Source organism: Gopherus flavomarginatus, chromosome 9 (genome assembly GCF_025201925.1).
Source record: "Gopherus flavomarginatus isolate rGopFla2 chromosome 9, rGopFla2.mat.asm, whole genome shotgun sequence".
In the NCBI taxonomy this organism is placed as follows: Eukaryota; Metazoa; Chordata; order Testudines; family Testudinidae; genus Gopherus; species Gopherus flavomarginatus.
In genome coordinates this window covers 70,404,726-70,429,958 of record NC_066625.1, presented here as the reverse complement: position 1 = coordinate 70,429,958, position 25,233 = coordinate 70,404,726, and the positions used below count along the sequence as shown (strand labels likewise).

The 25,233-nt window shown below is 43.9% G+C and overlaps 1 protein-coding gene across 3 annotated transcripts in view; it reads left to right on the top strand.

Annotated features, from left to right (window-relative positions):
• Positions 1–13,999: 13,999 nt before the first annotated feature.
• TNFAIP8L3 (TNF alpha induced protein 8 like 3) overlaps positions 14,000–25,233 on the top strand; it is a 58,511-nt gene continuing 47,277 nt past the window's right edge. The window contains exons 1-2 of one of the 3 annotated variants that reach the window (XM_050966930.1): positions 14,116–14,203; positions 24,498–24,708. Coding sequence is in view for 1 of the 3 variants with exons in the window: in XM_050966927.1 (XP_050822884.1) it covers positions 14,152–14,203 (52 nt within the window). In the remaining 2 variants the exon portion in view is untranslated. Of the gene's footprint in view, positions 14,204–24,497; positions 24,709–25,233 lie in introns of all 3 variants that reach the window. The other 2 variants (XM_050966927.1, XM_050966929.1) reach the window with 2 other exon arrangements.

The window sequence follows — 25,233 nt, the reverse complement described above, 5'->3', positions numbered from 1 at the left end:
AAGCAGTTTTCTGTCTGATATAGAATGAAAATGAGACCTTACAAAATTTTTCATGAATAAATACAAGACTAACCTGCTGTAGAAGAACTAATAACCCAACTTGAACCTGGGTTTCTTGCATTCCAGGTGAGTGCCCTAACCACAGGGCTATAGAGTCTCTCACTCTCTCTCTCTCGATGAATATTTAATTATTCATACAAACTGGGGCTACTCTAATAGGAGAGAGTAACTCCAAACACAAGTGGTTAAGGCACTTGCCTGGGATGCAGGAATCAGGCAGAGCAGGGACTTGAACCTGAGTTTCACATCCCAAGCAAGTATCTTCACCCCTAAGGTGGGTCTCTCTCTCTTCTTCCCTGAGGCTGAGAAAGCTTCTGGACAAAATGGCATTTCCTCATTGGAAAGCTAATTGTCTGACCAGCTCTAATGATCCACACTGTGATCATTCAACTGCAGGAGGCTGCCGTGCAGTGAAGAAAGACTGCTGAGATTCTCCTCACACAGTTTTCCTACACATTATTTTGTCAGGAAGAAGGGGAAATTTCCCCTTAACAAAATGAACTAAGGGTTCTCTCAGAGATCACTAAAGATCATAGAAGATCTGTAGATGAGTGAGACCCACCTATGCCCTAAATGTAGGCTCCCTTGATCTCTTCTAGCACCCAGGTAATACCCTGATGGGGTTTCCTCAGCTAGTTTTTGAAAGTGGAAGGTGGCACAGCACAGTGTGGGGCCTGTGGAAAAGTTAGCCCAACTCTTCAGCTAAATTTGCGTTTTATATTTAATATCCTATCAGGTTCACAAGGGACCCATATACCTGACCTGACCCTGCCCATTTATCAGCAGTAGACCTCTTGTTCTCAGCAGGTTTGGCAACTGTGCCCTTAAAGTTGTCATACAAAATCAAAGTGAACGTAAATTTACAGAACCCAGCTCTGCCCTTAGATACATGGGAGCAGCTCCCACTGAAGTCAGGACATTCGTATCCATGTCTCTGAAGGCAGACTAGGGCCCCTGATGTGTGTACAATAGAAATAATTCACCTGACAGTTGTCTGGACAGCAAGTTTCTATGTAATTTCATTCTCTGTACTGGGAAGTTTGTAGGACTACATGTAATGTAATTGTCTACGTTGCATGTTCCTAAGACTACACGTAAAACAGAATTTGCTGTCTGAGACGATGGCATTTCATTATTAATAGAAGGCAGGCTTGCAGAGTGCATTTGAGGATATTTGTCATAGAGTTATAGTTCAACAGCAGGAAACAATATTATTCTCTATTTGCAAATATATTCAGCCAACAGATTTTATCCATTCCTTTCTAGGGTGTCTCCACTCAGCATTTAGCCCACTGCCTGAGAGATCCCAGGCTCCTCAGCTCCCCTGTGTGTTGAGGGGTCTCAGTACCTCAACTTTGCTGTTTGGCTGGCACTGTTCCTGCTATTAGCCAATATCTAGGGGTCTGCTAGATGAATCTTGTGAGGGAAGTGTGTAATGGCACAGTAGTGCCAACTAGAGCTATGTCGGTGCTATATATAATTGCTTCCCTACAGAATTTTGCCAATGAACACAAATAAGTGACCACCCTCCTACGCCAGCCCTTGGCTTGTTTTAAGCAGAAATTGCCAGCCATGCTGAGCTGTTTGAATAATTTCTGATGCAGACAAACATTCACCCCACCTTTACAGGATGTATAACTTGCAGTGGTCATATGAATAAATAAATCAAGAACTAATCTATTGGACCATATCTCTCTGTTTCTCTGACTTTGCTTCATGTGTCTACCATGCCTTGAAGGCCATTTTTGATGAGGTATTGCTTCAGGCGTATTTTGCCATGTACTTCCAAAATAGTCATGGAGTAACACATACTTACTGTCAGATGGAGAAAGTGCTTTCATGTGGTTCTAACTCTCATGTCAACCTCTGAAAAGGCCACAAAACAAGTCCACTAACATTCCGCTACTTGGCAGGAAGACTGTGGCTGTAATGAATTGCTCAGCCATTCTCCATCATGTCCTCATTATTTGCCTCCTAGAGATGATGGTTGCTTAAGTCAGCGCAGACACCAGGTCAGTAGGCTGTTCCTAAGTTTACTAAAAGCTCCATAACTAAGGTTGGCATCATTAAAAACCAACCAAACACATACACACAAAGCTTTCCCAAAAAGAAATGGAGCCTTTGAAATTTTACATGCCGACTCAGTCCCAGGCAGAGATCAGGGTTTAGCAAAATTCAGAAAAGGAGTTTTGACATTACTGTGCTTCCAAGATTTCCTATTCACTTACCCAAAAATCTCATAGCCCGAGTGTGGTTCATCATGTTTCCTACTTATGCCTCATTTGTTTTGTTTTGATGACTTTGTTGAGGAAAGGTGCATTTTAGAATTTTGAGAGAGGTTAGTAGCAGGAACAAAAAGGGCCAGATCCACTGGTTTGACCAAGTGTTCAGCACAAGATATGTGGAGACAGGACCAAAGGTAGCATATCTGCACAAGCCCAGGTCCTTGTTGGCACAAATTACAGCAGCCTAAGAGATGCTCTAATTTATGCCTGGTATTCATGACTCCCAAGAGTCTGTTGTGGCCAGGGCATAAGGACACCTAAGCAATACTATCTGGCCTTGTTCCCATTGAGTGCTGAAAGTGAGGTGGCTTTACACAACCTGAGCACTCCCCAGCGTGAGGAGAAAACTCAAGGGACAATTTAAGACAGCTTTAGGCAGGGCCGTCTCCAGCTTTTTTGCTCCCCCAAGCGGTGAAGAGAAAAAAAAAACAAATAACTGCAATTGGTGGCACTTTGGCAGCTGCTCTGCTGCGCCGCTTCATTCTTCAGCGGCAATTTGGCGGCCGGTCCTTTTCTCCAAGAGGGACTGAGAACCAACAGCCGAATTGCCACCAAAGACCCGGACATGCCACCCCCTTTCCATTGGCCACCCAAGCACCTGCTTCCTGCGCTGGTGCCTGGAGCTGGCCTTGGCTTTAGGGCAGGGGCGGCTCTAGCTTTTTTGCCACCCCAAGCATGGCAGGCAGGCTGCTTTCGGCGGCTTGCCTGCAGGAGGTCTGTTGGTCCTGCGAATTTGGCACACCCGCCGCCAAATTGCCGCTGAATCTGCAGGACCAGCAGACATCCCACAGGCAAGCTGCTGAAAGCTGCCCGACTGCCACCCTTGCAGGACTGGCAGGGCGCCCCCCGCAGCTTGCCGCCCCAGGCACGCGCTTGGAGCACTGGTGCCTGGAGCCACCGCTGCTTTCAGGCTTCTTTGTGCTGCCAGAGGGGAACAAAGCAGCCAGAGTAGGATCAAGGATCTGGCCCAGAGAATCCTTGTTAAGCACATACAGTGAAACATTTGGAAGGATAACTATGTGGTTAAGTGACTAAAGTAGGACTCAGGAGATCTGTGTTCATATTCTGGCTCTTCCACAGACTTCTTGTGTGACCTTGAGCAAGTAACTTAATCTCTCTGCTTCAGATCTTCATTTATAAAATGGGGATAATACTACCTCCTTTCTTGGGCCCTTTGTCTTGTCTCTTATTATATGCATATGCCTACCATGGTGAGAGCTTGAACTCATTTAGGACTTCTAGACATGACTGTAATATAAATAAAGTTAGCAATCAGAAATACAATATAATCTAAATTGAGCTGTTGCTGACTAATAGAAAAAATAGCATAAAGTTAATAGTTAAATTTGTACTCTGCAGTATGTCTGAACTTCTGACAAGTTTGTGGCAATGGCAGTATATATGGATGTTTTGCATGGAAAACAGCATGAGATGGTTTGGTGGCATCACTGATGGCAGTTAACAAACTATTCTGGAAAGAAAGTAAGGGACAACACCTCCCCAGTTTCTTAGCAACCAAATTTCCTCTGCTTTCTGAGGGTAACAAGGTTGTGGAAACCTCCTCCTACAGGCAATCTGAAATCAAGGATGAAAACAAGAATGACCCATAATCAGATTATGTGCAGCAAAACTGCTTCAAAGCACGATGAAATACAGCTCAGTGAAAAGCAGCATCTTTGCTTCAACAGTATTTTACTTATGTCTTAGCTATGGTTAATCCCTGGAATGTCTCTAAAGTGTAATCACTGGAGAAGTAATATCAACCCTGATAATGGAGTGACAAGACTCAGCAACAAGTACTAGGAGAAAAGGAATGTGTAGTTTCAGTGTAATTTTAAATGACAGCCATTAGAATTAAAATCATGTCTCCCTCATTACTGCTCCTGGGAAATTACTTTTAACTGGCACCTTCCATGATGGCACTCTGTTAACATTCTATGTCTGGCACCAAACCAAAGAGTGGATTGAGACAATCAAGGAATTTCTATTGTTGTTACCTGTGTCTTCCAGTGCTCCCCACCTTCGACAACTAAATTTTCTAGAAGGAAGTTTGCTGAGTATTCTTTTATTTTTCTGACTGTGGAAAGGAGAAACTGGTAAGGAAAATCAGTTTTCTGCTAATAACTCTCATACCTGTTGTACTGTTATCAACCACCTGCGCTGAAATGGCAAGTTGCAAATGATTCCATGAATATCTAAAGTATTAGTGGGCTTAAAATAATAAATAATAATAATAATGAACGTGGTTGTTAAGCATAGCAACATCAGTAGAATTTGACTGAGAGCCAGCACATACATTTTCAGTTTGGGAAAGCATTCCCAAGGCAAGTTTGAATTTGTTCAACACAAACCACATATGTCAAATCCATAGAGTAAAAAGAAATGGATACTACCAAATACATTTTAAAAGTAAGGTAAAGAGGAAGTAGTAATGGGTAGCTGGTAAAAAACACAATCAATTATTTCTCCAGTGTTCCCAGGTGAAAATGCTGCTTCAAAACCAGATTCTAATGTCCTGTGGCTGGAACAGAACACACAACTCAGTCTTTACTCATGGAAAACTCCCATTCACACAAGTGAATGAAATTAGACATGGAATTGGCCTAAACCTCCATCCTGCAAGCTGCTCAGTGTGGGCATAGCAGTCCAGCCCTGTGGAGCAGTGTGAAGAATCAAGGCCCTGTTCAGTAGCTTTGTTAACCACCAAACAATGGCATTCCCATCAGCTTCCTACAGTGGAATACACCTCTCTACTAGAAAGAGATGAAGTAAGATTATGGGCCATGTTCTTTGATCCATGCAGGTTATGTGGCCTAAGTCAACCACAGTTAATAAAAGCTTATTTCTCTAGAGAGGCATTGACTCTGGGTATGTCTACACTACGAAATTAGGTCGAAGTTATAGAAGTCGATTTTTTTGGAAATCGTTTTTATACAGTCGATTGTGTGTGTCCCCACACAAAATGCTCTAAGTACATTAAATCGGCGGTCTGCATCCACAGAGTCAAGGCTAGCATTGACTTCCAGAGTGTTGCACTGAGGGTAGCTATCCCACAGTTCCCGCAGTCTCCGCCACCCTTTGGAATTCTGGGTTGAGAACCCAATGAAAGCCTGATGGGGCAAAAACAGTGTCGCGGGTGGTTCTGGGTACATGTCATCAGCTCCTCTCCCGGCCCTGGTGAAAGCAATGGCAGACAATTGTTTTGCACCTTTTTTCCTGAGTTACCTGTGCAGATGTCATACCACGGCAAGCATGGAGCCCGCACAGCTCACCGTCACCATACGTCTCCTAGGTGCTGGTAGATGTGATACTGCATTGCTACACAGCAGCAGCTCATTGCTTTTTGGCAGCAGACAGTGCATTACGACTGGTAGCCATCGTCGTCGTACTCCTGGGTGCTCTTTTAGCTGACCTTAGTGAGGTCGATCGGGGCGCCTGGGCAGACATGGGAGTGACTCAGCCAGGTCATTCCCTTTTCAATTTTCAACTCATGGAGACTCAGTCCTGCCGGCAGTCATACTGCACCATCTTCTGGTGAGCAGCCAGGAGATGACAATGGCTAGCAATCGTACTGCACCGTCTTCTGGCAAGCACCCAGGAGATGACGATGGCTAGCGGTCGTACTGCACTGTCTGCTGCCAGCCTAAGATGTATAAGATAGATGGAATGGATCAGAACAAGAAATAGACCAGATTTGTTTTGTATTCATTTGTATTTATTTGCTCCCCCCTTCCTCCTTCCCTCCCTCCATGAAATCAACGGCCTGCTAAACCCAGGGTTTTGAGTTCAGTCCTTGAAGGGGCCATTCTCTGTGACAGTTGTTTGTGTTTCTCCTTGATGCAAATCCACCCCCTTTGTTGATTTTAATTCCCTGTAAGCCAGTCCTGTAAGCCATGTAGTCAGTCACCCCTCCCTCCGTCAGAGCAATGGCAGACAATCGTTTCACACCTTTTTTCAGTGCAGACGCCATAGCACTGGGAACATGGAGATCACTCAGATCACCACGGCAATTCTGAGCACTGTAAACATCACGTGCATTATCCAGCAGGATATGCAGAACCAGAACCTGCAAAAGCAAAACCAGGCAAGGAGGCGACAGCAGCGCGGTGACGAGAGTGATGAGGACATGGACATAGACTTCTCACAAAGTACAGGCCCTGGCAATCAGGGGCGGCTCCAGGCACCAGCACGCCAAGCACGTGCCTGGGGCGGCAAGCAGCGGGGGGCACTCTGCCAGTTGCCGCGAGGGCGGCAGGCAGGTTGCCTTCAGTGGCTTGCCTGCGGAGGGTCCACTGGTCCCATGGCTTCAGCGGACCTCCCGCAGGCGTGCCGCCGAATCCATGGGACCAGGGACCTCCCACAGGCAAGCCGCAGAAGGCAGCCTGCCTGCTGTGCTTGGGGCGGCAAAATACCTAGAGCCGCCCCTGCTGGCAATGTGCACATCATGGTGTTAATTGGGCAGGTTCATGGCGTGGAATACTGATTCTGGGCTTGGGAAACAAGCACAGACTGGTGGGACCGCACAGTGTTGCAGGTCTGGGACAATTCCCAGTGGCTGCGAAACTTCCGCATGCGTAAGGCCACTTGCATGGAACTTTGTGATTTGCTTTCCCCTGCCTTGAAGTGCCAGGATACCAAGATGAGAGAAGCCCTCACAGTTGAGAAGCGAGTGGCAATAGCCCTGTGGAAGCTTACAATGCCAGACAGCTACCGGTCAGTCAGGCATCAGTCTGGAGTGGGCAAATCTACTGTGGGGGCTGCTGTGATCCATGTAGCCAACACAATCAATGAGCTACTGATATCAAGGGTAGTGACTCTGGGAAATGTGCAGGTCATAATGGATGGCTTTGCTGCAGTGGGATTCCCTAACTGTGGTGGGGCGATAGACAGAACCCGTATCCCTATCTTGGCACCGGAGCACCAAGCCAGCGAGTACATAAACCAAAAGAGGTACTTTTCAATGGTGCTGCAAGCATTGGTGGATCAAAAGGGATGTTTTACCATCATCAACATGGGATGGCCGGGAAAAGTACAGGATGTGAGCCACTGTATATAGATATACAGCTATGTAATTATGCCCTAGTGTCTTCAGACCCAGATATACCCTTTATAATGGTGCAAGGCAAGTATGAAGCCAGCCACATTTTCATATATTGAGACAACATTTGCATTTATCAGCCTCAACCTCTGTTGCACCACAGCGTGCTGAGTAGTTCAGTGACTGATGGATTTTCTGTTACACACTGAGGTTGTTAATGGGTTGGATCTCTTCCTTCTATATATATTTACAGCATGGGCTGTGTTTCCTGTTTTGGAAAGTGGGCCTTTTATTTCGAGTCGATATCTTTGTTGCCAAAGAAATTTCATTTCTACTGTTGTTTGGAATGTGAGACTTTGCACATACCATTTCCAAGATGGATTTCTTTGTAACCACAAGACAAATCAATAACTTTTGCTCACTTGAACATAAATGTTTGGGTGTCTTTTAAAAAATAAAAAAATCAAATAAACAAAAAAACAACCCATCACCACACATTTCTAGAATAGCGCAAAAATTATTAAGTGCAAGGGCAATTTGAATTACTATCTGAAATTGAAAATGTTGCCTTATGGGTAAAATCCTATTCACAAACAGTGAACAGTGAGTAGCAAGGGAAGGACAGAGAAGCAATGGAAGTAACATGGTAGGGACATACATCATCCTGCTTGTATAGGTCAGGATGGTTCAAGCCAGGTGAAAGAAACATAGAAGACCTTAGTGCTGCACCAGAAAGTTCAGTCTGTTCACCACTCAGGCTGTGCTGTTAACTTCCATATATGAGCAAGAGTGCTGGATAGGCCGGACGTCAACCTAGCTGTGTCTCGTTTGATTGCACTCCTTCCTGCAGTTGCATGGGCACAGAGAGTGAAGAAACTCACTGCTCCCTCTTCCTCAGTCAGTGCTGTCATCATGCAGCAAAAGGCAGGGTTTGTTTCAGATTAGTTTCTTACTACTATAAAATTTCTGCTACGCTGATCCCCACCCCGGCCATCAACCTCTTTCAAAATCTGACAAAATATATCAATGGAGTGACCCAATGTTTATTGTTATCCTCGGGTGCCTTCTGGGAGATTAATACAATTCAGGATGACCAAAAGCTCACAAGATAGATGAGCTTGCAAATTATTTGCCTTTGGGGGCTGAAATCTCACATTTTGTGCCACATCAACACCATCAAAGCCAAGTCTCAGTCCTAGCCTTAAACTTGATTCCCTGAAGACTTAAACCAAACTTCAGCGTAGGTCTAATATAGACTCTAGCTCAAAGCTACCATTGCCTCCACAGTTCTTCTTTAAGTAAACACCGATACTATCGATACGCAGGTGCTATTCAGTCCAGTAAGTTTCATGATTAACAATACATTGATGGAATACTAGGAGTTCTGGACAGATACTGTAGGATGCTTCATGCTGCCTAAGTAAATGCAGGCAGGAAACACTTCTGCACATTTATATATGCAGCATTTGTCACATATATTCTGCCTAAATCAAAAGCAAAAAAAGTATAGAGTTTTGAAGACATATTGGCATATGAGTCGTGTTTAAACAATGCAGGTGGCTATGCACAGAATTCTAATTAAGTAGAAGACTGCTTTCTTTTTATATCATAAAAGGTACATGTGCAGCGGTATAAGTAAAATGCACTAAAGAATTTATAAAGGCTGATTAGCATCTGGATATCAGTAAGAAGCTGGTAGTTTGACAATTAATGGTATGGCAAAGGTGTTGATAGAATAATGACTAAAGCTTAATGTCAATCACTCAGTCTACCAGTGCAAATGCTCATCCTTCCTGAAATACATTCATCTACACTATCATCCAAAATAGACTGAACAATGGCATCATGGCAAAGAGATGAAAGGAAATCCAAAAGTGGTTAAAGGAAGCTACCATGCTCATGAAATATGTTGCTAGATGATGCTCAATGACAGGTAAAAATGGGATTTGGAAGTAACAAGATAAAATTTACAAAATGGACAAACAAACTATAAACAGCATTAGAAATAGCACATTCTGGGGAGACTACTAATTAATAACAATAGTAATAAACTTTATTTATTACAAATGATTTATATAGGTCCTTACATTTACACAGCCAGTATAAACAGAGTCACATTCCTGCCCCAAAGATTCTACAATCTAAATCAGACAAATTAAACACAAGGGCATCACCACAGGAGTGGGAGGAGAGATTGCTTGGAGATGGGGGGTTTAAGGAGGGGAGAGAAAGTTCAAGACCGTTGCAGACATAGGGGCAGTATGACAGAATGTATGAAGCTGAGAGTAGGAAAATGGGATAAAAGGGAGGAGTCAGGTGTGAGGATTGGGAAGAGCCTAAGGAGAGAGAATGGGCATAAGGAGAAATGATATAGGTGAGGGCCAGATTTGTAGCGCCTTGGAGAAGTGGACAATGAGCATGAACCTGACATATTAGGAGCCACAATACCAGTGGAGAAAGATGAAGCAGTGACACACCTTAGCAAGACACCTGATATGAGCAAGCTGGAAAGTGTCCAAGATTATACAGAATATATGGGCCTGCGAGGGAGGAAGGGAGATTATTAAGGGTACTGGAGTCGTGAGTGGAGATAAAGAAGAGAGGCAGAGGAAACTGATTTAATTGCCTCTGTATTTTGTGGTCAGGTTATCTATACACACTGCCTCTCTACCAAATTTCTCTTTGGCCCCACTCCCATCTAGTTTTCGCTCCAGCCACACCACTGAAAGAGCCCTAACCAAAGTTGTCACCACTTCCCAGCGATGTCTCAAGCTCTCCCATTTATATCCTTCTTGATCCATTTGTCATGTCTGTGACACGATCAGTCATTCTGTCATCTAAAGACTTCTCCCAAGGCGTCAAAAGCTTTGGGCTACAGTGGCTGTCTTCCTACCTCTCTGCCCATTCCTTCCCTGGACTCCCCACCCACTCTCCGTTAGTGTTGTTTTCTCTCTACAGCTATCCTGGGACACCACACTGAGTTACACTGTAACACATGGGTTCTCGAACTGGGGGTTGTGACCACTCAGGGGGTCGCGAGATTATTACCGAGGAGGTCGCGAGCTGTCAGCCTCCACCCAAAACCCCACTTCACCTCCAGCATTTATAATAGTGTTAAATATTTTTTTAAATGTTTTTAATTTATAAAGGGAGATCGCCCTCCGAGGCTCGCTGTGTGAGAGGGGTCACCACGACAAAAATTTGAGAACCACTGTTGTAACAGTTTCAACTATGACAACTCACAGATCTCTCACTTCTCCAGTTTCCAGCTCACCTGTCTCAAGGCTGTCCATTGGCACACTCCATTTTGAACTCAGAAAGCAGGGCTGCCCTAGTGGTGAGGGTGTTAGCTTAGGATGCAGAAAACCCAGGTTCAATTGCATGCTCTGCCACAGACTTCCTGTCTCACCTTGGGCAAGTTACTTCAGATCCCCATCTGTAAAATAGGGATAATAGAACTCTCCTTCCTCACAGAGATGCTGTGAAAATAAACACATTAATGATTGTGAGGCACTCAAATACAATAAGTACTTAAGATAGAAACTGCTGCACTGCAAGTGTGCTCACATGTGAGTGTAACCTCGGTAGTGGCTGAAGACTGATTATGTGATAATGAAGTGTGGTTCTCCAGAACTCTCCCTCAAACAGATCTTCACCACTCAGGTACAATAAATAGGCAGCACAGGATTCCAAATGAAAGCCACATGAACAGGAGAGATTCACATGAAGGTGTGGAAATCCACCTCTGGATCTGGGCCTTTAAAAGCATTGTGCCAGCATCTGGTGTAGCTACCCTTATGCCTACTCAGAACCATGAATGTCTTGTAATATAGGAAATACATGTTATGGTACTGAGATCATAACAGTGAACTATGTAGCTGAACAGAGAAATTTATACTAAACGTAATAAACCAAAAGAAAATCAAACAGAAGCTGTTTTCAGTACGTGGACTATTACTTAAGTTACATATATATGGCGCATATTGTCATTAATTGGTTTTGGTTTTTCTGTGCACACTGTTGTAATGGGTGGAAACTATGAAGTTCTGAGCTCTAAGAACATGGAATTTTCCAGGTCACATGTTACAACAAGTGCTGGACTCTGCTGGCTAAAGAACATTTAAAGGAAAAAATGAATTCTAACCATATGTTTTGAAATGAAACAATATGCTCATTCTATTTCAGCCGAAAACTTTAGTGAGTGCTGTATAGTTAGCAGCAATAAAGTAGGAAAATTATCTGGAAAGAGAATTTACTGTGGAACAGAAAATATTTACGGCACAGCAATGAGAATGCACAGTGTATATGTCTCACCTTTGATGTAATAGAATATTGATTGAGTTATTTCATTTCCACTGCATTATCTATTGGTCCGGTTATCTAAGGAGAAAAGGGCTGACAGCAATTAAAATGAGTGGGGTTCAGTTTTCATGTTCACTATCCCAAGCCAAGGCTTCTTCCTCTTTAAAGGATCATGAAAAATAATGTTGCCTAGTGGCAACTGAACATCTGGTATCAAAGACTTCTGAATTTGTATCATCTAACACTGGACTCTAGCTAAACACGGACTATGTGATAATCAAGTGTGGATCTCCAAAACTCTCCCACCAGCAGATGTGATTATAGTATAGGTTCTGCCCAAAGAAAAATCCAACCTGAAAACATTAGAGAATTTCTTTTAGTAGGACTTTTTTTTTTTTTTTGGAAGGAGAGTGTGCTGCACCTAAGATGGTTGGTTGCAATGGGCTGAATATTAAGCTTTTGGTATGCTCTGCCTAGTGCCATTAAAAAGTCAATATTTGCCTATAGCGTGATAACATTTTTATAGAAGGGATAAAAACTCTCAGAAGCTGATACATGTGAAGGAAGGAAAGACTGAGAAGATGGATTAAACTCAAATCCACATCTGATGGGCAACTTCCTATCACTAGCCCTCGGAATTAAACTGCTCTTTTAATGGAGAAAGCATTTTTATACTCTTTGGGGTTGTACTGGTTCAAAAGATGGGGAGTCGGTACCTTGGAGCTCTCAAGGTTTTGTTTTAAATGTGATGTCTGTCATCACCTGCAGCAATTCTCTGATTCTCTTCTGGGGACTTCTTATTGCCTTGAGGCTTTCTCCATAACACACTTATGCACTGCCTCCCGTAGCTGTGCTCTCTACTCCTTTGTGTAATATGTCTGAATTGTCCCTTTTACAATAAATTATGGATGTTAAAGAGAGCAGATTCCTTGTTTAAGTTTAGGAGTTTCCTCTCTCTCCTTTTTCATATTATATATATAAATTCAATTCTCAGAGTTTGCTTGGCATTGTTTGAAGAGATCATTACAAACTTAAATGCAAACAATACCTGTTAAAGTCAGGCTTTGTTGTCATTGTCATTGAATTGACATGGCTGGCTGTGAAATCTCACAAAAGTCTTCTTAATATATAAAAGAGGTCCAATCTTTACCCACCGAGGATGATGCTGGCAACTTCCCAAATTAAGTTGCGCCTGACATGCAAAATATAAATGGAGCAGCTTGCAGCCACCCTCATCTTTCATATAGAGGTGTGTCCTGCACAGAGGCCAGGCTCCAGTCTGCTTGGGCCAGGCTGTGACATCTTGAGATCTGTTGTCTCTGCAGGTTGTACTTTGGCTATGCCTGATATGAAGGGAGAGGGAACATTGGGACTTTCTACAGATTGTGGGGCAAATTCTAACTCCACTTCTGCTCTGTGCAGCAGAACCAATGCAGCAAAATGCCACATAGGGCAACTTTGCACTCTGTGTACTTCACAACACTGCTCTGGGTCTTCTGTCTGCAGCAGTATGGAGGAAGGCGGGAGGGGAGTGAACTCCTCTGCCCCCTTATTGATCTCTTTCGGCTGTCAACTCAGATGCTCAATGATGCCACTGTACTTACACATGCCAACATTCACTCTTTCATGGCTTAGTTTTTGAGTAGCTACAAAGGGTAGAGGTTGTGAACGGGTAGCTGATAAAAGGTAGGAAATCCAGAGGGGAGACACACAAATACAGGTAAAAGGGGAGAAAGGATGTGGGGGAAGGGAGAGAAATAAAAAAGGAGAGAATCAGCAGCACATTTCCCCCACTGAATGGGGCAGTAAGATCCTGAACAGGCGATACACAATAATCATTTAAGCTCTTTGGGGCAGCAACCGTGTTTCTGTTCCGTGTTTGTCCGGTCCGTGAGTGCGGCTCCCAGGCACTAAAGCAATACGATCACTGAATGGGTCGCTACTAGAGACAGGCTCGATTTGCCCTTTGGGCAAAGCCCCCTGTGCCGTGGGCGGAAGGGAGCAGGGAGGGAGCCCCTGACATACCCATCCGGGAGAGCCCCGTGCACTGACCCAGGGCCAACCAGCAAAAGCCACGGCCCCGAAGGCGAACGGCCCCACGGCTCTGGGTTACGAGGCTGGGCCGGGGCCCAAGCTCCCTGCAGCGCCGGCCAAGCTGGGGACGCTGCGGAGCCGCAGCCGGTGATTCGATCAACCCCTGTAACAAGTTTAGGCAGAGCGCGGAGCCTCCGCCCCCGACGCACCCCCGCGGGGCCCGCCTGCCTCGCAGCCAATGGCACGGAGCGAGGCGGCTGCATGTGGCGGCGCTGACCCAGCACCCGGGCTGGGAGGAGACAGGAGTGGAGCCGCCCGCGCTCCCTCGCTCACTCCGCTCCCCCTGGCGCCGGGCTGCACTTCTCCGCGCGGCGGCGAGCCCAGGGCTGCACGCGGCGCCCCTCGGAGCCCCGGCGCGCGGCCGGCTGCACCATGGACTCGGACTCCGCAGAGCTGAGCGAAGGGGAGCTGCTCGCGCCAGCAGGTAGGGAGGGCGGCTGCCGGCGGGGCTCGCTGCGCTGCCTGGACCCGGCTCCAGCCCGGAGAGCGAGTGGGGATTGGGGGCTCCTGTCACTTTACACGGTTTACAGCAACTTCAAGGGCAGGACAGAGCTGCGGGGGACTTGGAGCGGGGGGGGGGGGGGGTTTGCAGAGGGAGGCGGGAGCTTCAGAGATCCCTGTGTGTGCAGGGGGTCCTGGAGCAATCTCCTTCCTCGAGGGACTAAGCCAGCACCTGCCCCGTGCTGCACGCTGGGGCATTCGTTCCAAATGCAGCGCAAGAAGTAACTAGCCCCATGTGAGCCAGGGTGGGTAAGGGAATCAGACAGGTCAGGCTGGAAGGAGCCGCCAAAGGTCGAGTCCAACCCCCTGCACTGAGGCAGGAACAAGTGAACTTAGATCATCCCCAGCAGGTAGCTGACCACTCTGCTCTTAAAAACCTCCAAGGCTGGGCATTCCCCAATTGCCCTGGAAAGCCTATGCCAGATTTTTTGAGTGAGAGAGGTTTTCCCAATATCTCACCCCATCTCCTATGCTGCAGCTTAAACAGATTACTTCTTTTCCTACTTTCAGCAGAGAACAATGGGTCAGTATCCTCTTTATAACAACCCTTAACATGTTGGAAGACTTGTCAGGTTCCACCTCAGTCTTTTTCTCTCTCAAGAAGACTAAACATGCACATTAGTTTTCTAAAACTTCTATCACTTTTGTTACTGTCCTCTCTGAACTCCCTCCAATTTGTCCACATCTTTCCGAATTGGAAGTGGACACAGTACTCCAGCTGAGGCCTGAGTGCCAACTAGAGCCAGACAATTGCCTCCCATACAATGCTCTTGTTAATACAACCCATACTAGCCTTTTTCACAACTACATTACATTGACAACTCATATTTGATTTGTGATCCACTATCACCTCAGATCCTTTTCAGCAGTACTGAAATAATAGCTAGCCCTTCTTCATTTTGAGGTTGCACATTTGGTTTTCCATTCTAAGTGAAATACTTTGCACATGTCTTTATTCATAAGTCCTCCACTAGGGCAGCAGCAGTGGGTTAGCAGGATCCAACAGGGGATAAATGCTGCCAAAGACAGAGAAGTCACCCTAGCTGCCCCCTTGCACCTTTCCATTCCACTGTAACTTCAGGGACAGCAAAAGCAATAACTCCCCATTTTGTTGTCTGAAGAAGTAAGAAACTAGAATACAAGGCATTCAGCCAAATTCTGCTCCCTGTTACACTCGGGCAGTTGAAGTCAAACCTGGTTCCTCTAGGGCAGTGGTTCTCAAACTTATGTACTGGTGACCCGTTTCACATAGCAAGCCTGTGAGTGTGACCCCTACCCTTATAAATTAAAAACACTTTTTGATATATGCAACACCATTATAAATGCTGGATGCAAAGCAGGGTTTGGGGTGGAGCCTGACATCTTTCAACCCCCCTCCTCACGACCTCCTGAGGGGTCTTGACCCCCAGTTTGAGAAGCCCTGCTCTTGTGTAACAGTGTGATTTGGCTTAGAGCATTAAATTCGGCCATGGTGTGACACACTGAACATAGCAGAGCTTGCCTGGGGACAAATCTGGTCCATTGTGCTTTATATCCAGGGGCTGCAATTTTTTTTCTTTTTATCCAGAACTACAAGTATTTGGAAGGGAAGACTTTCCCCCTCAAGCCCAGACATGCAAAATCCTTAGGCTTTTATTTTTAGAGTGACTTAACTTGTGACTGTCACAAAAAACATAAAACAGCTGCTTTCTGGTGGCTGGAGTTTGCATAGTTTTTAGGTAAGACTGAAAACCACTGATGGAAAAACACTTTCCTCTGCCATCCCCAGCTGACCCACATCCCTAAGTAGTGAGCAAAATAAATGAGTAATCGTTGACTTGTCTAGTAATTGAAGGATGCCCAGCACAGGAAGTGAATAAAGACAGTTCCCTGTAATGCTGGATTTTACATTACTTTACAGTAGTGCTAGCTGCCAGCACATAGTTTTCCAATTTCAGTCCAAAGGGAAGAGTTGTACAATAGAAAGGTCCCCCATCCCCATGCGTATCTTCAGGTTTTAACTTCGTACAGTCACTGGTTGGTAACCCTGACACCAACAAAACTGTCTACTATAGTGTCTTACAATGACAGACTTTCTTACGTATGACAGCAGATACATGATTTCTGAATCTAGTCACAGGAAGGGCCTGATTCATCTGACTTATGTTGGTGTAAATCAGGAGTAGCTCCTTTGAGTCAGTGTAGGTACACCAGCAAAAATATGTAAGCGAGATCAGAATCATGCCCATGTTTATTGTCTGACTTATTTTGTGATTAGAGTAGACAGAGATGGAAAAGCTCTATTACGAAACATTGCAAAGCCTTCTCCTTTGAGAATGCCTGTCTACAGAAAGTGCCACTCACAATTCAAACACCCTTATTCACAGAATCACAGAATATCAGGGTTGGAAGGGACCTCAGGAGGTCATCTAGTCCAACCCCCTGCTCAAAGCATTCCCAAGCCTTTTCCAATCACCATCTCTCCTCCAAAAATAACTTAGCCCAAGCAGAGTTCCAATTCCTGTAAAGGGAAAAGTCCATTAAAGACTTTGCTATTGATTTTACATGAAAGATACTCAGATACTACAGCGATGGGTGACAGCATAGAACTCTTGGACAGATAGGTCCCATCTGGTGAAGCCTCCTAACAGTATAGGCTTGTTTCTTATAGATTATTTTTTACTTTTGGCCAGCCTAGTTTTACAATGAAGTAGATCTGCAGGTAATGTCCTGATGCATATTTTATCATTTGTTTAATAGCTTTGTAATAGACAAATGTCAGGCTGTACATCTATCCCCTTGCCTCCTGCATTAAGGGAGTGCCCTCTCATGTGTTTTATATTCAGGGTGATGTACCATTAAAATATATAATTTCTTCTAAATGATCACATCTTACTCAATGTTTTGAGTTACAAAGGAAAGTCAGTATTAGAGACAAGCTGCTTTAAGACAGCTCTTACCAACAATTTGTGGAGATTAAAAGTTTATTTTTTTAAATGGTTTAGAGATTGCCCTAAACACTGTTTTTCTCACAGCCTGCTAATTTTCAGCTGTTAATGCTGAGCACTTTAAACCTCCCTTTCATCCATGCTGTTTTTCCTTCTTGTACAAAATCAAAAAAATCTGGTATCCTCAGTCATACAGGGCAGCAGAATTAAACAGGTAGTATGTACGGTAATTCTTCAAAGGAAAAGCACTATAATGCTCTTCCTGCCCTCTGCCTAAAGGAATTGTTTTACTAGCTATTCCTTATTTGTTTGGATCCACATATGCTCTGAGAAAGCACTGTGTTGTTGGATTTTTTTTTTGTCTTTTTCGCCTACTATTCCATATGTACAGTGCAGTGTGTGTGTGTGTGTGTGTTTGATAATCATACTCTCAGTTACTACCACAGGCATAGAAATCTAGGGAGTTGCTTATTTCATAACCAGAGGAAAGAGAGGCTGGGGAGGAATTCATCAGTGCAGTACCCCGTGGCAGTGGCCAGAGGTATTCTGACTGCAGAGTGTAGCAGCAGAATGCCACCAGGATAGCCAGGAGATGCACACTCAGGGTGATGTCCTGGTTCTATTGAAGCCAATGGGAGTTTTGCTGTTGACTTCAGTGAGGCTTGGATTTCACTCTCAGAAATAGCACATACACTTTTTACATGTCCAGCATGCACTCCCTTCAGCACCAATCCTAGCTCGTGTATAGGGCGGCAGGGCCCTGGTCACTCACGGACACTTAGATTGTAATCACTTTGGGCAGGGTCTGTCTTTTTACGTGTTTGTACAGTGCCTCGCACAGGGGGTCTTGGTCTATTACTAGGGCTCCTAGGTGCTTCTGCAATGTAAATACAAACCACCACCACCCCTGGAAGGATTGAAATACCTCCAGCAGTGCTAGTCTGCCCTCCTCCCCTTGCATTCAGGGATTACAAACCCTGGCATTCTGACAGCCTGCTGCCCAGGTGCTGAAAGGATAGAAGAGTCCCTTATACACCTTCGATGGTCCAACTGGAGTCTAATCCTATGTTCCAGGAGTCTTGTTTCCTTCAATAGCCAGTTAAAGCTGAGTCTACAAGAGGAGCAGAAGTATTTTTTCCATGTTTATGAACGTACTGTGGCATGTGTATATTGTACACAAAAAGCTCCTTGTATTCAATAATGTGGGATAAATATTAGTTATACTCGAAAAATCATCATCTCCATACTAGACTATCCAGCCATCCAAGACTTGGCATTCATCGTAGCCTCTGTCTCATCCCTCCCTGCTTTGTACTCAAGCTAACTATTATAAGATAAATATATTTGACTATAGTGTCTGGACAGACTTGTCCCACAGTAGAAGTACTAGACATGTCTTCATTCTTTTCAACACACACATTGTATAACCCAGTTTATTAAGGGGAAAAAAGTTGAAAATTTGGGATATAGCCAAAATGTGTAAGCAGCACATATCCTGTCCAGCTTCATTATTTTTACTATAGACAAGTCATGCTTACTCCATAAAATGTGATTGTCCTATGGAACCTTTTTCCCCAAAAAATTGAGGAAGTAATACTAGAATATAACATAGCCAGAGAATAAGAGTGACAAACATCTAGGGATTATTTTATAAAAAGTAATTTTCAGAAGCAGAATCAAGTTTTTTTAACTTTATACCAAAAAGATGCTGAAGAAATGAGGACTAGTTACCAGTGAAGGCCCTGATCCTGCAAAGTCTTCATTTTAGGCGTATGTGTAGTCCCCTTGAAGTCCATAAGCCTATTTAAAATCTATAAAGACTAAGCCACTGTGATAATCTGGTCCATTTTTCTGCAGAACACAGGCCATAGAATTTCAAGTTGCCCGCAGTAGTCATGGTATATAATTGGTGTTGTGGAGTGAGTGACTGAAAGAGAGGGCAGATCCTCATCTGCTATGCATTGGCTGGCTATCTCAATATACACCAATCTTCTACCACATTGGTTTTAAAACTACTTACAAGCGCTTAGCTCAGAATGCAGACTGCTACTTTTTTACAGAGAAGTACTGCATTTATATTCTGATCATATGAGGACAAAGGGCTGAATTACCTCTCTCTCTCCTATAAAGCACTAAGGCCCCTCCTCCCCATTGAAAGTGTATTCTATCACAAGCCTGATTCTGGAGCCCTTTTTAGGTAGGGTGACCAGATGTCCCATTTTTAAAGAGACAATCCCATTTTTGGGACTCTTTCTTATATAGACACCTATTTCCCACCCACCCCCCCGCTATCCCTTTTTTTCACAGTTGCTATCTGGTAACCCTATTTTTAGGCCAAACACTCACAGTAATCAATGGGAATTTGGCCCATGCAGCTAGGCCCCATGTAGCGTTATCAACTGGTGATGGGGTTTTATAGAACATTAACACTTAACAGTTTAGGATTTTGTATGCTGCCAGTGGCCAAAGCAAGTATACACTGTGGCAAAATTCCTGGCCCTCTTGAAGTAAGTGGGAGTTCTGCTATTGACTTCAATGAATTAGGATTGTCCCCTGTCACTTCAGGCACAAAAAGCTTAATGCATATTAAAAATTGATAAATTTTCTAAACTCTCCCATGGGAAATAAATATGCACCTAGTAAACAGCATCAGATTTTAAAATGATTCATTAATGTAAACAGGACTCTAAAAGCATGCATTATTTATTTGGAGCTGACCAGTTACATTATTTAATTTGGACTGCGTAGTAAATCATTGTCCGCAAATCATTTATCATATTAGATGATCTGCATACGCATTTGCGTGTGAGCAGTACAAGTCTGTTTTGTATTTTATCTTGATAATAAGTACAGTCAAAAGCCATTCTAGACGGAGCCAAGATACTTTTGTAAACAGACTTATTTAGAAACAGAAAGAGTAGTGTTATAAATAGTAATGTTAAAATATCCTGGGGCAAAGTTCTTCGAGACAAGAATTATAGAGGCTATGCAGTATTGAAACAGTATCTGCAACGTTTGCAACTACTTTTTGGAATGGCACAGTGATCATTTGTGGAATTTATGTGGACATAAAGGTTGCACTTTATCAGGGTGAAAACCTGGGAGTTTTTTTGCCTTTCTGTAACAGAGATCTGAATCAGCAAACTGGGAAGCATAATAGGGTCTAATCAGGAAGAATCTGGCAAGACATTTACACAACAAATAAACAGTATTCATAAACACTGGGGAAAGCAACTGACATGTTGCATAAAAGCCATTGTGCATTACTTCGTGGCTGCACTCACCAACAGCGTACCCAACTACTTGGATAATGACAAAGGGCTCTGTTCACCCCTCTGCTGGAAGGCACAGAGAAGTTAACAAAGCTGGATGAAAAGTGACAGAGGTATGGAGTAAAGTGGAGTCGATGCAACACAGTCCTGCCTTTCCCTGGAAACCTGTGGAAGCCCCTCTGTGACCTAGGGTTGAGGACATAGTGTAAGCAGGGGGAAGGCCAGGGAGCAGGTGGTTTTTCTTGTAGCTATTGGATCCTGGGTCAAAACTGCCAGGAAACTGCAATGGCTTCATTTTAAGCATGTGAGCTATCCCTCTGAAGTCAGTGGGCCTACTCTTTGTAGATTTTTAAAGACCTAGTGATAATCTAGTTCATCCTTCTGCATAAAACAAGCCATATAGGGGATGGTCCTTCCTGGACATAGGTTAGAATCTGCAAGATGATGCTCTGCTTATCACATTAATCCTTGGAATCTACAGTGTTTGTAGACCACAACTCTTTCCCCCATCCAAGTGGCCACTATTCCCTATTCACTGAGAACTCCAAGTTTAAGTCATGGAGTGTGTGGTTGGTTGCCGTGATGGAAGAGTCAGTCAGACCTCAAACGTGCTGTTACTGTACCTTAGCAATTGCTGTATCACATGACCTTTTGTTACTGTGCTGTAGTGTTGGTCCCTCAAGCGGATGGTTTGCTGCAGATTGGAATTTAGGGCTTAATTTTATGAACATTCAATAGAAAACAATGTACTATTCTCAGGCACTTCTCTTACCTGCTGGCAGATCAGAAGTGAATTCTCTTACCTCTGCCTCTCTCGCTGTTCTATTAACTGGCTTATCACACAGTCTTGATTCTTCAGCCTCATTCCGCCTTGGTCTCCCATGCAGTGCATGGACAGTTGCTGTGCAACACAGATTGTGATATCAGTGATACTACCTCTCATAACTGGTAATGAAGTCCTTCTTCGCTGCACAGTCAGTGCGCTATTCTTCCTTCCTTTGCATCAAGATACGGGGAGCTGATTTCAATTGTTTGCTTCCTGTAGCTACACTTAAAGATTCAATGCCCTACAGTTCCAGGTGGACACAGTCTTCTCCACTTCTGTCATGTGTTGCATTGCAGCAAGCTGTTCAACCACCATTGTGTTTCACTTCAGAGGTGAATGTTTATTCCACCCAGGGTTGTGAGAGATTTTGTTATTGTGTGTATAACAGTGAGCTCCTCTGTTGGAAGTTCCTGTAGAAGTGAAATTTACAGGGCTTCTGTTTTTCAGAGTTTATTAATTTAATTTGCCAGGGATTAGTTTTAGCAATTTGAGTTTTAAGTAGATGTCCAAAAACTCAGTTTTGTGGGTTTTTCTTTTTCTTTGTATATACTGTTTGTTACATATATTCATTACTCATTTCAGCAGTTTATACCGTAATGAGTAATTTCTTTATGTTCCCCTGTGCGCTTTAATGTAGTGCTGTTTCTAACAGCACTACATTAAAATGCACTAGGCAACCTTTAAAGCACACTAACAGGTCTACACAGACCAATTAATGCACAACACTTCAGTGTGCTTTAGAAGTCATACACCTGTTGTCCAAATTGCTGCTCTGTGTAGACAAGCTGCTAGAGCCAAGTAAGCATTTCTGGTGTTTCCAGTGCTTTTAATTTGTTTTGTATTGGGGGTATTTTATAGGTTAAACCTAAAGTCAGAAGCTCTACTTCTGTGCCACAATAATCTGCTAAATAAGGACTCAAGTAAAATCCTGGAAGAATATTATTTATTCACTTAAATGCCACAGGACTCTTTGCTGCTTTTACAGATCCAGACTAGGCACTTATCTGCATCTACAGGCACCTAAATATCTTTTAAAATATGGCCATTAGTTCTTGGACTAACCACTGTTGGTTAGGCTTTTCAGACTCTGCATTGTGACCTAAAAAGGAGACTCCACCCCATCCTCCCCCCAATAACTACACCTTATCTCTGTCAAAAAAATGCTAGTGAGCCAGTATATCCAGCCTATGTATGAGTGTACGCTGTCCATCTTTTCTCCTCTTAACATGTACTTGTTTTTAAGAACGTTGATATGTCAATCATTACAGCTTAGTTTCAGGTATCATCCTCTTAAGAAGGATTTTGGCATTATCGGGACAGACATGGCTGAGATTTCTCTTACTGGACCACTGAAAGGAGATCAGTCTATTTATCCAAATACAATTGCCACTAACGTTCCTTCTCAGGGCACTGATCTTATAAAGATCACCGAGTAGATGGAAAGCCAGGAACAAAACAGATTCATAAGATAGATGAATACCAGTACCCACCAAAATTTCAGGCTTCTGCCATTAAATTTTGGATCAAGTGAGGTGTCTGAAGGTTGAGAGCAGCTCCAACAGTCAGTTGTTGATCTGCTGGTATTCATTTATCCTCCAGACCAGTGTACCTTCTGCTGTTCTCCAAGGAGGTTGAGGGAGAGACTGGTTTTCTTTTTAACTATATACAATTGTTAAATTCAGCAAGCTGTAAAAGAAAATTGCACTGATTTTGGTTGGTGCAAGTGGTTTAAAGTTCATTTAAAAGAAGGGTAGTAAAAGAAAGTAAAAGACCAGATTGTGGCCTTAGAAACCAGTGTCACTTTAGGGTCGATACTGCAGATAAAACACCATTGCATGGCAGTGGCTGGAGACATTCTGCCTCCAGTGAATAGGGGCAGGTAGAATTCTACAAAATGAAAACATGAGGGTTGTCAACACCTGTTAAAAAAAGAACAGCATATGATCCTCCCACCTTTGAGGATGCTGAAAGAGAGGGCAGGACTAGGGCTATGACTCTGCCCTTCTTCTTGGGTGTCTAAGACCACTGATGCTGCTGAGTCCCTTGCAGCTTGCTCTCAGGATTGTTGTAGCCAAAATTTTGGCTACCACCTCTCGCCTTTACCTCCTTCCATTACTCAGCTACGCAGGAGTAACTGGAAAGCTTCTTCGCTGCATTTCCACCTTTCATATCTCCAAAGTCCACACTCCTCCCTTTCTGCATTACTAACACCAGGATCAGCTCTCATCTTAATTATTTTAACTTTTCCCCTCACTGCCTCTCACTCAAGGCTAATATCTTGCTACTGAAGCCATCTCTTCCTGGTGCTCTGCCCCCGTCACACCCTTCCTTCTGGAAATTCCCTCATTGACAAGCCATCTCTTCCTAGTGAATCACCTCATCTTTGTTTCTCAGGCCCTGCATAATCTCCCCCCATCCCCCATCTGTGTCATTTCCACACACAATTCTTCCTGCATTCTTCCCACTCATCTCTCCTTTGTTTCTCTCCTCCCGTTCTCGGCTTCATCCTTCTGCTATTGAGACAGGGAGTGGGTCTGTCAATAGTTTATATTTCATGACAGTAGAAAATTAAGAGGAAAAAATCATATTCCCTTTGTCGTCAGCAGAGAGAGAAATTGGGTGTTCTCAGCAGGTTGATGCTATTTCACCCTTATAACAAAGGGCAATGGACTTGGTTAGCAAAGATGTGTAAAGAAGAGAGATCAAGAGGGATTTTGAAATTCTGAATGTGCAGACAGGTAGATGTGGGAACCTGCCAGAGAATGAGACAGACAGCGCACCTGAGCAAGTAATGGTGTGGGGAAACATGAGTGTAACCTAATCTTAATATGATAATCAATACTAAACGCTTGGACTTCAGCAGCAGATCAGGTGAGTGAGATACACGTATCTGGCTCTGAACACAGCAGAATGAGGCTGTCAGACTGACCAACGGAGGTCAGAGAAAGGAAAATTTACAGAACTAGAAAGCAATTCCCTTCTCAGATGAGGGCAGGGGACTGGACTCGATGACCTCTCGAGGTCCTTTCCAGTCCTAGAGTCTATGAGTCTATGAGAGGCTAAGGGTTGCCTGCCTCTGCGGGCTTTGGCAGAATATTCATATGAATTACATTATGAAGACAGTTTGAATAGCATTCTCTCTCCAATTTTAGAGCATCTTTTAAAGAGTTTGTTGTGTGGCATTTCACACAGACTGGCCCCAAAGAGAGCAATGTTCTTCAGCCTCTGAGGAGAAGGAGCAAAGGCAAGAGGTATCTGGAGCCTAAACCCTTAAATCAGTCTCTGGACAAGGGCAGCCTCTTCCAGTGACATGTGTTGCAGAGGTCTAGCACATGCACATGTGTGAGAAGACACCTATGGACCCAAGAGAAGGAGATGTGAGTTGGTGGAGGTGTGAGCAAAAGTGAGTTGCAACCTTTTCTCTGTCCTCATCCAAGAGCTCTCTCCTTCAGATACCATCTTTAACCCAGTTATTCAGGAAATCCCTCCTTCTCCCCCCTTCTCATTGCTGTCTTGTGTGATTTGGTCTTGCCTGAATGAGATAAAGTTGGATTTACAGAACGTACAGGAAACATGTAAATTTACATGGAACTTCAGGGAACATCACTTTATATTGTAAGTGGTTAATGATTGTTGCTCTTATGCAGAGTGCAGCGTGTTTGCTTTGCACAGCTCGCCTAGGCACAAATTCGCTTAGCACAGTCCTAGAGGGGTACAAGTGATCTGTAGCAGCTGGATTTCTTTTAATACCATCATTCCATTTCCTTATTTTATCAGAAACGAATGGAATTAGATTTTCTTGCAATTACCATAAATCAGCAGTGAGGTGGTGGAAAGGCACAACAAAAATACCTCGGCCGCCTGCGCATTGACATACAGAAGCATCACTTGACCTGCAAAATAACCATATGAGGCAACCATAACTGTG